Source organism: Rattus norvegicus, chromosome 3, assembly GCF_021556685.1.
Source record: "Rattus norvegicus strain SHRSP/BbbUtx chromosome 3, alternate assembly SHRSP_T2T, whole genome shotgun sequence".
NCBI lineage: Eukaryota > Metazoa > Chordata > Mammalia > Rodentia > Muridae > Rattus > Rattus norvegicus.
The window spans coordinates 117,547,958-117,561,471 of NC_141536.1; the positions used below are offsets into that span (position 1 = coordinate 117,547,958).

Here is a 13,514-nt window from a genome sequence, read left to right on the forward strand (position 1 = left end):
GTTAACACAGTCAGGACTACACAGTTAACACAGTCAGGACTACACAGTTCAACACAGTCAGGACTACACAGTTCAACACAGTCAGGACTACACAGTTCAACACAGTCAGGACTACACAGTTCAACACAGTCAGGACTACAGTGAGCTTCAGCCTGAGCTACAGGGCAGAGCCTTCTTTCCAAACAAACAAACAAACAACAACAATAAAGAAACCTCAGAATAATAAGACAACACATGTATTCCTTTGGGGCTTCCAGGTTATCTATGGGCTGAAGACAAAACTGAGATGTCTTGGGGCCGGAGAGATGGCTCAAAGGTTTAGAACACTGGCTGCTCTTCCAGAAGTCTTGGGCTCAGTTCCCAGAACCAACATGGTAGCTCACAACTATATTTAATGGGATCTGATGCCGTCTTCTACTGTGTAGGTGTGCATGCAGCCAAAACACTCGTACTCATAAAATACATAAATAAATATATCTTAAAACAAAACTCATTTTCCCTACAAAAATGAGAAGGAAGAGGCATGGTTCTCAGCCTCCTAAATCTGACTAGTAAAACATGAAGTGGAGGACCGTGGCATTGTATCTGCAGGATGGGTAGGGATGACAGCCCTGACCACAGAAGAGTGAGTTACCTGCTGAACAGTCCATGTCTGTCAGGCCCAGTTCGCTGGCACCTTTCATCTTCTTGGCAGTCGGCTCTGAGGTAGTAGGTGAGAGTAAAGGGCTTGTGGCAGAGGAAGAAGCCTTCATGCCAAGACTATAGTCTGAGCTGTGCTCAGCCTGCCCTGTCTTCCTTTTCCTTGAGGGCAGAGTGATGATAGAAGGGGTCATTGCTGATGCAGTCTGTGCTCTCCCAAGCAGGTGGCAGCCTGAAATAGAGTGTTGGAGTAGGAAACGGTCGATCTGGGCCTTTAAGGAAGGATGAGGTAGGGGCTGGGACTGTGGAGTAAAGGCTAACCCTGTGAAAGGGTCACTGGGCACTCGGCCCCAAGCAGCTTCACTGAGGTTACACTTCTCCAGAGTGCTCTGGTCAATGACCTTGCCCGAGGGCAGAAGCATGGGGCACGGCATGATCTCCAGGGTGATAGGATCCAGGAACTCCTCTGGCACGTCTTGAACGACCTCAGACATGTCCTGTAAGGTACAGGGAGACTGCTGGCCCTCAGATTGACCCCCAGGGTCATAGTCACTCTCCATGGGCAAGGCTGGAGTGTGCAGACCCAAGTCCTGAGAAGGGCTTTCTGAGGCTGTCGACAAGATGCTATTTATCACCTCCTGAGAGCAGGTCCTGGCTGGCTGACCCCACACCTCTAAACGCTTGATGCAAGAGATGCCACTGCCTGTCACATGGGTGATGCCGATCTTGAGGTGGGCCACATGGCTGAGGGAAAAAGCCCCTTTATTCCAGAGATCCTGCGCTACAACAGCAGGAGAGAGGAGTGTGACTTCCATTGGACTGAAAGGTGGCCTGGCCTTGAAGCCCCTGTGACTGAACACTACATGGTTCTGGTTTTTCAGTAAGACTTTGCCTACCAAGGTGAAGGCCTCCTTGTCTGGGACAGATGTCTCGCTCAGACCTGTAGTCCAGCAGTCCTGTGCATCCTGAGGGGCTCTGCTAGATAAGGCAGAAGTATATAATTCCAGGCCAGTGACATTCTGACATCCCCCAGCTGTGAGATCTATGTTAACCCTACAGATCTCCACATTAAAGGGAAAGGAAACTGTCACGTAGATTGGAGGTCTAATGAAATATTCTGTCCTAAAGCCATGGCTTCTCTTTATGAGGTCTTCAGAGATGAGATTTTCTACTTCATAACCATCAGCTGACACCTAGATATAAAGACAAACAGGAGACACACTGATCCAAATGAAGACAACTGGCTTTCAAAACTTGTCACTTACAAAAATACATTCTTATGCATATTGGTATTTTCTCTGCTTGAAAGTTTATGCACGGGGCTGGGGATTTAGCTCAGTGGTAGAGCGCTTACCTAGGAAGCGCAAGGCCCTGGGTTCGGTCCCCAGCTCCGAAAAAAAAGAACCAAAAAAAAAAAAAAAGAAAGTTTATGCACTACATGCATGCATACCCACAGAGACCAGAAAGGGTGTCAGATCCCCTGGAACTTAAGTCCCAGATGGTTTTGAGTCTCCATGTGTGTGCTAAAAACTCATCTGGGTCCCCTGGAAGAATGGTTAGCACTCTTTAACTACTGAGCCGTCTTTCCAGCCCTGCAAAACTTGATTTTAAAGAAAACTTTAAATTCTTAAATTTTAAATTTTATCAGTTAAACTGAATTATCTCAAGTTTTTTGTTTTTTTTTTTTTTTTTTTGGTTCTTTTTTTCGGAGCTGGGGACCGAACCCAGGGCCTTGCGCTTCCTAGGAATCTCAAGTTTTTGAGTCATTCAATAATATCATGTCAAAGCCTGAAGGTAAATATCCCTGAGCACCACCCCCATTATTAAAAATATGAGCACAGAGCAAGACATCACGGTACATATTCATAATCCAGCTCTTGATAAAGCAGGATGACCAGGAATTCAAGATCTTTTGTCCCTTTACCTTCTTTCTCTGTGTAGTCCTGGCTGTCCTGGAACTCATTCTGTAGCCTAGGCTAGCCATAAAAAACTCAAGAGATCTGCCTGCCTCTGCCTCCATAGTGCTGTGTTTATGGGATTAAAGGCATAAACACCACCACTACTCAGCTCAAAATCATCTTATGCAACATGGCAAATCAGAGAGCAGCCAAGGTTACATCAAGTCCTTGACTCAAACAAGCAAAAACAACCAAAAACTACACTACATGATACAGTGTGTGGTGGTTCACACTGGTGAGTCCCACACTGGGGAGGGTGAGGAAGAAGGACCAGTTAAAGTCATCCTTGGTTACATAGTGATTTATAGGTGAGCCTGGGCTCTGCAGGTCAGCATGAGCCTCTGTCATAAAAACCAAAAACCAAAAACCAGGTCTGGAGGATTATCTAGTGGTTAAGAGCACTTGTGGTTCTTTCAGACAGAGCCCAGGTTCAGTTTCCAGCACCTGGCTGGCCTAGAACTCAGAGATTCTCCTGCCTTTCTGTCTCCCTCTTGCTAAGATTAAAGGTATGCACCACAACACCTGGAAAAAGCAAATGAATCTTAAAACAAAACAAAAACAAGTCAAGAACAACAAAACAACAAAAACAGAGAGGAAAGGGGAAAGGGAGGCAGGAGGGAGGGAAGAGTGCTCCTGAGTCATTAATTCTGCTGTGTGCCAACATGACATTACTCAGCCCAGAGGAAAGGGCGTGACTGAATGGTCTTCACAGACGAGTCACAGAGTGACAGTGCGGAGACTCTTGGGGACTGTCAATACCTGCCTGGATGCCGTGTAGTGGGATCTACGGGGGAGAGCACACAAGCCAGGAAATGGGGAAAAGTCTAAGGAATATATTATATTTTATATTTTATGTATTTGTCTGGCTTACCTTGTTGCAGTGAATTCTTGGTCTGAACTGAGGGAGGCAAAGATTTATTACCATCTTTGTGGATGAAAGAACAGCTTCCGAGCATCAGAAACAGCCTTTTAAAAAAGCGAAACTTAATATTAGCCAGACACATTAAAATTCAGTTTTAAACTGTCAGGAGTCGAATCTAGGAGAAGAGCAAATAGGCAGTTGCAGAACTTCTGGTACATTCCTGCAGTCTATACCACCTCCCTGTGTCCTACTGACGCTGGGAGAATTACTCACTGAAAAGCTAAGAAGGGAATTTTCTTTAAAAACAAACAAAAAACCCAAAACTTGTGTGTGTGTGTGTGTGTGTGTGTGTGTGTGTGTGTGTGTGTGTGTATGTGCGTGCCTGAGTGTATGTCTGTGCACCAGGGGTATCAGGAAAAGCTTCAAGTACTAGACTAGAGTCACAGGTTTCGAGCCACCATGTAGGTGCTGATAATTAAACCCATGTCCCTTTAACTGCTGATCCGTGTCTCCAAACTTGAGAAGGTAAATTTCTAAAGTAAGTTCTACAGGTTGGCAAAGGCTGACAGGCTTCTAGCGGATGGCAAAACATGTCAGTTCTACAGCGTGTTCCCATCAAAGGAGACAGATACAAGCAACAGAACACAATAAAATGAAGGTGGGGTGCAGTTTGAACGGACAGGGTCACAGAAAACAATCACAGCAGTACTAGGTACTCTTGACCCTTGTCAGTGTAATTGTTTCCTTAAACAAAGCACCTGCAAGAGTCAAACTATCTTTGAGAAGGCTGTGGTACTTTTCTTGGCTTATAGAATCCGTGTAACGGCTGAGGCACCCTCATGGCATGAGAGCCTTCTGAGCATGGCACATATGCCCATTTATCTACGTATACCAGATTCCCTTTTCTAACTTCACTTTTAACAGTTGTTACTGTGTATGTATGCATATGGTGTGTGTGAGGTCACGTGTGCCACAGGCATGTGGAGGTTGGAGGACCACCCAGGACAGCCCTTTTCTCCTTTTACCTTTACATCAGTTCCAGGCATTTAACTCAGGTCACCAGAGTCTGTCACGTAAAGAACTTTTGTAAATTACATTTATGTGTGTATGTATGTATGTATGTATGTATGTATGTATGTATGTACTATGTGTGTACATGTGTGGCTCATGTATGCCACAGTATGTGAGGGAAAGACAGGACAACTTGGCAGGAGCTGGTTCTCTCATTCCTAGTACCCACATGATGGCTTTCAACCAACTGCAACTCAATCTGATGCCTTCTTCTGGCCTCTTTGGGCACCAAACATGCACGTGGTACAAAGACATACCATTCGGGCAAGAAAACCATACACATAAAATTGAAGGTCAGTGTATGATATAAAAATGTGGAAGTCCTTTTTTGTTTGTTTTATGTGTTTGAGATAAGGTCTCTAAGAGCCCAGGCTCCTCCTACCTCTACTTTCTAAGAGGTACTCGCCACCACACTCAGTTTATGTGATAATGAAGGTTAAATCAAGGATCTCCTACATGCCAGGCAAGCATTCTACCAAATGAGCTACACCCCTAGTCCCCAAACCAGGGCAGTCTTTTTTTTTTTTTTTCTTTTTTTTTTTTCTTTTTTTTTTTTTCGGAGCTGGGGACCGAACCCAAGGCCTTGCGCTTGCTAGGCAAGCGCTCTACCACTGAGCCAAATCCCCAGCCCCCCAGGCAGTCTTAATTACCCTTTCCAACATCTCACATCGAGTCTCAAGGAAAACCTTACTGGGTCTGCCCATTGTCAGTGCCTTTTTAGACCCGTGTAAGGCCCTTCTCATCAAAAGTCTCCCTCAGCTCATAAACCTGCTCCAACTTGATCAGTGGTGGCCAATTCCATGAGTATATTACTGAAGCATGGGAGCCTAGAACAGGCAGACACAGACAACTCCCACCAAGCACTTACTGAGTTGAAAGGAATACATAGAGACTATTCACTTCATCTGCATTAAATTACCTTTGTCATCAGCCTCAGCGTCATTTCTTGCCTTCCATCTGGTATCTTTGGGGACTGCGGCAGGTCCTATCCCATACTACTACCCGATAGCTTTCTCAGAAGAGTAGATGGGATCCTCACCTGGAAGCAAAACAAGTGAAACACATTAATACAACTTTAGTGCTGCAGGTATAACGCATGGGTAGAACATTTGCCTAGCTAGCATGAGTGGGACTCTGGATTCAATCCAAAGCACCACAAATAACTTTAAAAAATACAAAATAGGGCTGGAAATATAGTTCAGTATTAGAGAGATTGACTAGTATTTGTAAAACTCTAGGTTCAATTCCCAGCACTAGGAAATTTAAAAAATATAATTTAGTTACTATATATAGTGGTTTGAATGAGAATGGCTCCCAAGGGCTCATTCATATGTTTGAACGATTGGTCCCCAGTTATTGGAACTGTTTAGGAAAAATTAGGTGTGGCCTTGGAGGTTTCAAAAGCTGACACCAGGCCCAGTCTGTCTCTACCTCTCTGCCTATAACTTGAACATCAGATGTGAACTCTTAGCTACTTCACTGCCATGCTCCCTTCTGTGATGACCACAGATGAGCCTCCCACCCCCTGCAATAGACCAGTGACTAGGACACTTTATTAGTGTGTGTTTTGTTGTTGGAGAAAAGTTTATTTGTCTTTACTTCCACACTGTGAGAAGTCAGGGCAGAAACTAAGCAGCAACCCAGAGGCAGGAACTGAAGCTGAGACCACAGCATAATGTAGCTTCCTAGAGTTCTCTTTAGGGCTTACTCTCCTAACATTTATTATATCCTCTAAGACAACATGCCCAGGGCTGGTACTGTCCACAGTGGGCTACACCCTCTCACATAATTATCAGTCAAGAAAATGATCCACAGACCCGATGGAGGCTTATTTTGTTTTTGTTTTTTGAGACAAGGTCTCTCTATGAAGGCTGTTCTGGAACTCCCTGTGTAGACCAGACTAGCCTAGAGTTCACAGAGATCTGCCTGCCTTTGCCTTTCAGTGCTGGGATTAAAGGTGTGTGCTACCACAACTGGCTAAAGATAGTTTTTGTTTTGTTTTGCCTATATGCATAACTGTGTGTGTGTATATGAATGTATGTATGTATGTATGTATGTATGTATGTATGTATGTATGTATGCATGCATGCATGTCTGATGCCTATGAAAGCCAGAAGGTATGTCAGAGCCCCTGAGACTGGAGTTATAGATGGTTACAACCTGCCATATGGTAGGTTCTCTGGAAGAGCAGCTGGTACTGAGCCATTTCCCCAGCCCCCAGTTTTTTTCCCAAGTGAAGGTCTCCTCTCTTTCCAGATTACTCTGGCTTGTGTGAAGTTGACCAAAAACTAACCAGCACAGTGGGACGAGGTGGGACAGCACATTAGCTCACACCACAACACTTCTAAGATGTCTCTTTTCTCACGCTGACTCTCCGTCCAGATAGTGTCCTGCCCTGTCCTCAGACAGACCAGCCACTGTCAAGGCTGTGCTCCTTGCCATACAGCACACATGCACACACCTAACTGTTCTGTTAGAGACCAGTCTGTAAGGTGGGATGCTGCAGCTTTCCTAAGTTGTTAAAATGATTATTCTCTACTCTACCTGGAATGCCTTTTGAGACCCATGAGAAATTTTCCCTTTGTTCTCAATATTAAAATCAGTATTTCTCCCAAGCAGCTTGATGTCATTAAGGCACAACCAGGATTCTCTGCGTCTGCTGCTATAAATGGGAAATAAACCACCACATATGGTGATAGTGGCCCAGGCCTTTGATCTCAGAACTAGAGGCAGAGGCAAGCAGATCTCTGAGTTCCAAGGCAGCAAGTACTGTCTATGTAGGGAGACCATGCCTCAAAAAACATAAAAAGAAAGGAAGGAAGGAAGGAAGGAAGGAAGGAAGGAAGGAAGGAAGGAAGGGGGAAAGAAAGAGTGAGCAAGCAAGAGGTAATAAAAATCTCTAGTCTAGCACTTAAGTTTATTCGTCTAAAATATTTATGTCATAAAGTTGCTGTGAAATCATTTTCAAATAAGATGAGTAAAGCACAATTCAATAGTAAATAATCTAATTTTGTTGTCGGCCACAAGATCACTACACAGCGAAGGTACACCTGACTCCTGATCCTCCTGCCTCCAATTTCCAAACGCTGGGGTTACCCATGGCGCTGCCCCAGCAGTCCTGAGACCGACAGGCTGATTAGATTTGTCTTCCTTTCCCTTAGTCTTACTTCAGTTTACATTTTCAAATGAAATCTACATGTTTTTTTAAAGATTTCAATGAATAATAAATTAGATTTTCTTATTACATTAATTTTTGTTATTGTTTGAAGCAGGTTGGCAAGAACCCTAGGCTAGCTTTGAACTTATGACACAACCGAGGTTAACTGATCCTTCAGTCTCCATCTCCCTAGTGCTAAAGTTACAGGCATGTACTGACATACTGACTCGCATTAATTTTTGAGCCAGTTAATTCTACAAATAGGAAAATGCACATCTCGGGACCTTTACATGCAATGCTTGTTTATTTTTGGATTTTTGTTTTGGTGGTGCTAGTTGAGCTTTATGCATATTAAGCAATCTACTACTGACTTTAGGCTTGAACTCACTGACTTTAATAGATGTTGGGTTGGTTTTCTTGGATTTTATATCAGTAACAGTAAGCTTTCTGAAATGATACTTCTTATTGTCTTTTGTTTTAGTATATTAGCTAGAACTTTCAGATCTCTGTAACAGAATATCTGTCCTTATTTATTCTCATCAGAAAACACCTCTTTGGAAGAAATGAAAAAAAAAAAAAAAGATGCCTGTGAGATGCTCAGTGGATAAAGACAGGCACTTACTTTCTGCCAAGCCTGAGGAGCACAGGGTAGAAGCAGAGACCCTCACACATGCACTGTAGCAGGCACCTCCCAGGAAAGGCAGCACAATTGTTTTATTTTGTCTTTTCATGACAGGGTTTCTCTGTGTAACCCTGGCTGTCTTGGAACTTTGTAGACCAGGCTGGCCTCAAACTCGAGATCCACCTGCCTCTGCCTTAGTGGGTACATCTTCATTAGCTGCCTGCCTAGTTTCAGCACACTGATCTTTCAAGGTCAAGAGCCTCCCTCCTGTCCTTAATGCTTTACCCAGGAGAGAAGCAGGTGGGGCTCAACATAAAGAAAAGACAAAGCCTGGGGACGCAGCTTTCTAGCCCTGCCAAGAAAACGCCATTCAACCTAAAGTCACTGTAAATTCTGTCCGTAAAATGCTTACAAACCTAGACTCCTTTTCCAAATGTGGTGACAAGGTAAAAATTGGGGATCTCAGATCACAGCCAAAGTAATTGGCTGCTCAAAGAAAGTGCTTGAAGTCAGATGGCAGTGGAAGCCTGAGACTTGAGTTCAATCCCTGTGACCCAAATCATCCAAGAAGATACCTTCTATAAGTTGTCCTCTGATTTCCACACATGCACCATGGCATGTGTGCAAACCCTGCCCCCATGTTTAAAAAAGTAAAGATAACTGGAAGAAAAAAACAAAATCCTAGAAAATGGTTATGATGTCATAATGTGCCTCAAATCTGTGCAAATATAGTTAATACAGATACTTGCCAAACAAAACAAATTTCTTGTTGTGGCTCTGGATTTAAAAATAACAAACCTCTGGCCAAGTAGGGGATAGTGGTAATTCCAGCACTTAGAAGGTCGGGATAGACGGATCAGTAAGTAGTTCGAGGTTAGAACTTGGCAATCAGTGAGACTGAGGTTAGCCCAGACAATGAAACTCTGCAGTCTAATGTTTACTTGTTAAAAACAAATAAACAAAAATATAATTCTTGGGCAGTGAACATCTTTGGCCAGCTGGGGCTACATACTGAGATCTTGTCTCACCTATATGCATATACCCCGGAAAAAGAGAAAAAGAAGAGGAGGGAATATGGTCAGAACACTGAATAGAATTCTCAAAGAACTAGTAAAAACTGAAAAAGAGCCAGGCGCGACAGTGGTATGTGCATTTAATCCTAGCACTTGGGAGGCAGAAGCAGGTGGTTCTCTGTGAGTTCGAGGACAGCCTGGTCTACAGATGAGTTCTAGGACAGCCATGGTTATATAGTAAGACCCTGTGTCAAGCAAACAAACAAAACAGCAAGGCTTGAAGGTGGTGGTGGGGTGGCTAGAGAGATGATGGCTCAGTGGTTAAGAACACTGATTCTTTCTTTTAGAGCATGGTGATTTGATTCCCAGCATCCATATTAAGTGACTCAAAACCTTATGTAATTTCAGTTCCATGGTATCCAATGTCCCAGACACCAGTCATACACGTGGTCCATATTCACACATGTGCACTAAACACTCATACACATAAAAATAAAAAAATCTTTAAAGGGGCTAGAACACTGGCTCAGCAGTTTAGAGAATTTATTGCTTTTGCAAAGAACCTGGGTTTGATTCTTAGCACACACACAACCATTCTTAATTCCAGTTCCAGGGGATCCAACACCTTCTGACCTTTACAAGCACCAGACACACATGTGATTCACATACATATATGATGCAACATACATGCATAAATCATTCTTAAAAATAAAACCAAAAAACAAAACAAGAACCAAGAACAACACTCACTGAGTCAGAGTCAGTGTGCTGTACTAATTTAAACAAGGTCTCCCTCTACAGCCCAGGCCTCTATAGCCTCAATTTTATGGCCTCCTCCTTCTTCAGCCTCTTCAGTGCTAGGATTACAAATGCAGGCCACCACATCAGTGTTTCTTTTTAATTAGTTTAAAAATGAAACACCAGAATGTACCACATACAAGGGTAAACAGTGTTTTGTGAAACTTGTTTCAGATATGGTTATGTGTGTGTACATGTGTGTAAATATACAGACTTGAGTTAGGGAATGTAGTTCAGTTGGTAAAGTGCTTGCTTCACATGTATGAAGCCCTGGGTTTGATTACTAGCAACTGGCATAAACTGAACAGGTGGTACATACCTATAATCCTAGCATTGGAGAGACAGACAGGAGTTTCAAGAGTCAAAGATCCTATTTGTCTGCACAAAGAGTTTGAGGTCTTTTTTTTTTTTTTTCTTTTTTTTCGGAGCTAGGGACCGAACCCAGGGCCTTGCGCTTGCTAGGCAAGCGCTCTACCGCTAAGCTAAATCCCCAACCTGAGTTTGAGGTCTTATGGATATGTAAGACTGTTTCAAGCCAACAAATACACAAGGCAGGTGAGGTGTCCCAGTGGGTAAAAGTATTTGCTATGCAAATCTTATAAACTGAGTTTGATTTATGGAATGGAAAGAGGGAGGAAAGAACTGACTCCCAAGAGTTGTTCTCTGACCTCTACATGTGCACTGTTGTAGGTGCACTCTAAACTCACACATACATATCACATATACACACTATATACAGTATAGTAATAAATGAAATTAAAAAAATTTAAAACCACATAACTCATCCATCCATCTACCCACTCCCCACCCTCCCATCCACCCACCCATCCACCTATCTATCCATTGTTTGTATATGAAAGTGATTGCTTCCTAAGGGCTGTGGTATGAACAATGGGCTGAGAAGTTGCTTAGTTGCTAAAGTGAGTCCAGCTCTTTAGTACACACATAAAAGGTGCGTAGCTATGTGCACCTGTAACACAGCCTTGTGCTGAGAAAGCAGATACAGGAGGTCTTGGGACATGCTAGCCAGCTAGTCTCATCAACTGGTGAGCTCCAGGTTCAGTGAGAGATACTGTCTTAAAAATAAAAGCGAGTGACTGAAGAAAACATCCTCGACCTTCTAGCCTTCACATACACCTAAAGTGCATCCATCTACATGTGCACATGTAGACACAGATACACAAAGCACTGGGAGTGTAACTCAGTTGTAAAGTGGGTAGCCTATCACTTACAAGGCTCTGTGATCCCTTTCCCTACATAAACCTGCAGTGGTGATGCACGCCTGTAATTCCAGTACTCAAGAGGCGAAGACAGGAATACCAGTACTTCAAAATCAGCCCTGGCTATAATTGTTCAAAGCCAGCCTAGACAACCTGTCTGTGATGGCCTATCTCAAAAAAAAGTTTGAAAGCTACTGGTCATAGGTAAGTCATTGAAGGCTTATAACAGAGAAAAATGACATTAATGAGGTTGTCCATTAACTTCCTAGATGACAAAGGCAATTCTGAACCACTTAGAAGCAATTCACCCTTCAAAGGGCCCCTTCTTCTTCTGGCTGAAGAGTTCTCACACTGTTCTACAGAAGGGGCTTGAAGACAGCAAAGATGCACACTAGGGTACAACTACTCAGAGAGAAAGCCTCGATTTTCAGGTTTCCCTTTGAATTTTTCTCCCTCTTGATTTTTTTGACAGAGGAATATTATTCAAAAGAGAAACAAGGAAAATGAACTGTGTCCCATGTGTTACTGAGTACACTGAAAAAACCTCAAAGCTTCTAAATTGGTTGGTTTTATTATTTTGCTTCCCCCCCACCCCCCAGACAGGGTCTTATTCTGCAGCTCAGACTGGCCTAGAACTATGTAGCTGAGGGTGGCCTGGAACACAAGGCAACCCTCCTAATTGCACCTACAGATTGCTACTACTACAGTATCCTCTACTATGGCTGTTACCGACTTTAAAATACTTATAGGCAGTCACACAACACACCAATACAGGTGTGGAGGTTCAAGGACAACTTGGGAAGCTGAAGCAGGGTACTTTAGAGTTCAAGGCCAGAATGGCTAGCACAGCTAGGCTGCCTCAAAAAAGTTAGGGATTGGAGAAAAGTGTTGAACATCTGCCTCAAATCTATAGACCTTGGGTTAGATGCCCAGCACCACAGTAACAAAACCCCTCCATCTAGGAATGCACATGCAGTCTAGAAAGTTATGGTGGGCAAGCAGACGTTAAAATTGACTACACTGGGGGTTGGGGATTTAGCTCAGTGGTAGAGCGCTTGCCTAGGAAGCGCAAGGCCCTGGGTTCGGTCCCCAGCTCCGAAAAAAAAGAACAAAAAAAAAAAAAATTGACTACACTGGACAGTCATGTTGGGGATTTTTTTTTCCTTTTTTGTGTTTAAAGTTGAGGTAACTGCCCGGATTCCTCAAGGCTCAGAGGCATAAGCAAGGATTAGCACCCACAGCCACACTCTGGGGAGGGATACATTTTTTTCTTCTGTGCTCAAGCTTAGGAAGAATCAAGAGGAATTATCTACTAGGTTCTAGTCTACCCAAGATTGAGGGACTTCCCAGAACACAAGACTTTGAATACTAAAGTGGACAAAGTCCTAGGCAAATGGGAGGAATTATCTTTTCTAAAAGGTAGCTGGCTGTGTGCTCCAGAGCTTGAAGCAACCAAGCTGACATTTTGTTGTTGAGATTCGAAATGTAGAGGTGGGGAGGTACAGAGAGCTACTTTGGAAGAGAATAGGGTGACCATGACACTCTGGGCATCAGCACCCATTTGGGGCATATCAAGAAGTTGTCATAGCTGAGTTACACAATCTGACTCTGAGTTTCACAAGAACATAATGGAAAGTAATTCTGGAAGATACATACATTCTAAAGAGTAGGTTCAAACAGGCTACTGGGGAGGTGGGGATTACCTGTCAAATACTGGAAAAGCATTTAACTTTAAAGAGGGGAGGAACAGCAATGCAGTGAGCAATTTTAGGAATTGGATACTTCAGCTTTTAAAACACATAGTACTTCTTATAATCTCTAAATAGAGTCACCTGTCCATCCAAGAAAAAATGTGCCTCGCAGCATTTTTCAGAGCTAGTTAAAACGAAAGACAGCTCTCCCAGCGATTTCCATGTGTGGTCACTGACACAAGAGGATTAAACACACGTGTGGGTCCAAGATGCCGGTAACATGATGCTGTGTGCAGGAAGTCACAGGTTCAGTGTCTGAGGCACTGTACAAGGCACATGTGAACAGTTTCATCTGCAGTGCTGTGGATCAAACCCAGCACCTCATACATGTGAGGCAGTCACACTGTAACTGACTCACATCCTTAGCCTTGCTTTTGCTCTAGTAAAAAAAGAGTGAATGGTTTTTTCCTTCAAGATGACTAA

The 13,514-nt window shown here is 43.3% G+C and overlaps 1 protein-coding gene across 2 annotated transcripts in view; it reads right to left on the reverse strand.

Moving 5' to 3' along the window:
• Ubox5 (U-box domain containing 5) overlaps nt 1-13,514 on the reverse strand; it is a 41,488-nt gene that overhangs the window by 8,338 nt on the left and 19,636 nt on the right. Inside the window, 3 exon segments of one of the 2 annotated variants that reach the window (NM_001033997.1) lie at nt 635-1,832; nt 3,469-3,563; nt 5,399-5,569. In NM_001033997.1, coding sequence (NP_001029169.1) covers nt 635-1,832; nt 3,469-3,522 — 1,252 coding nt within the window. In that variant the 5' untranslated portion in view covers nt 3,523-3,563; nt 5,399-5,569. 2 annotated transcript variants of the gene reach the window in all.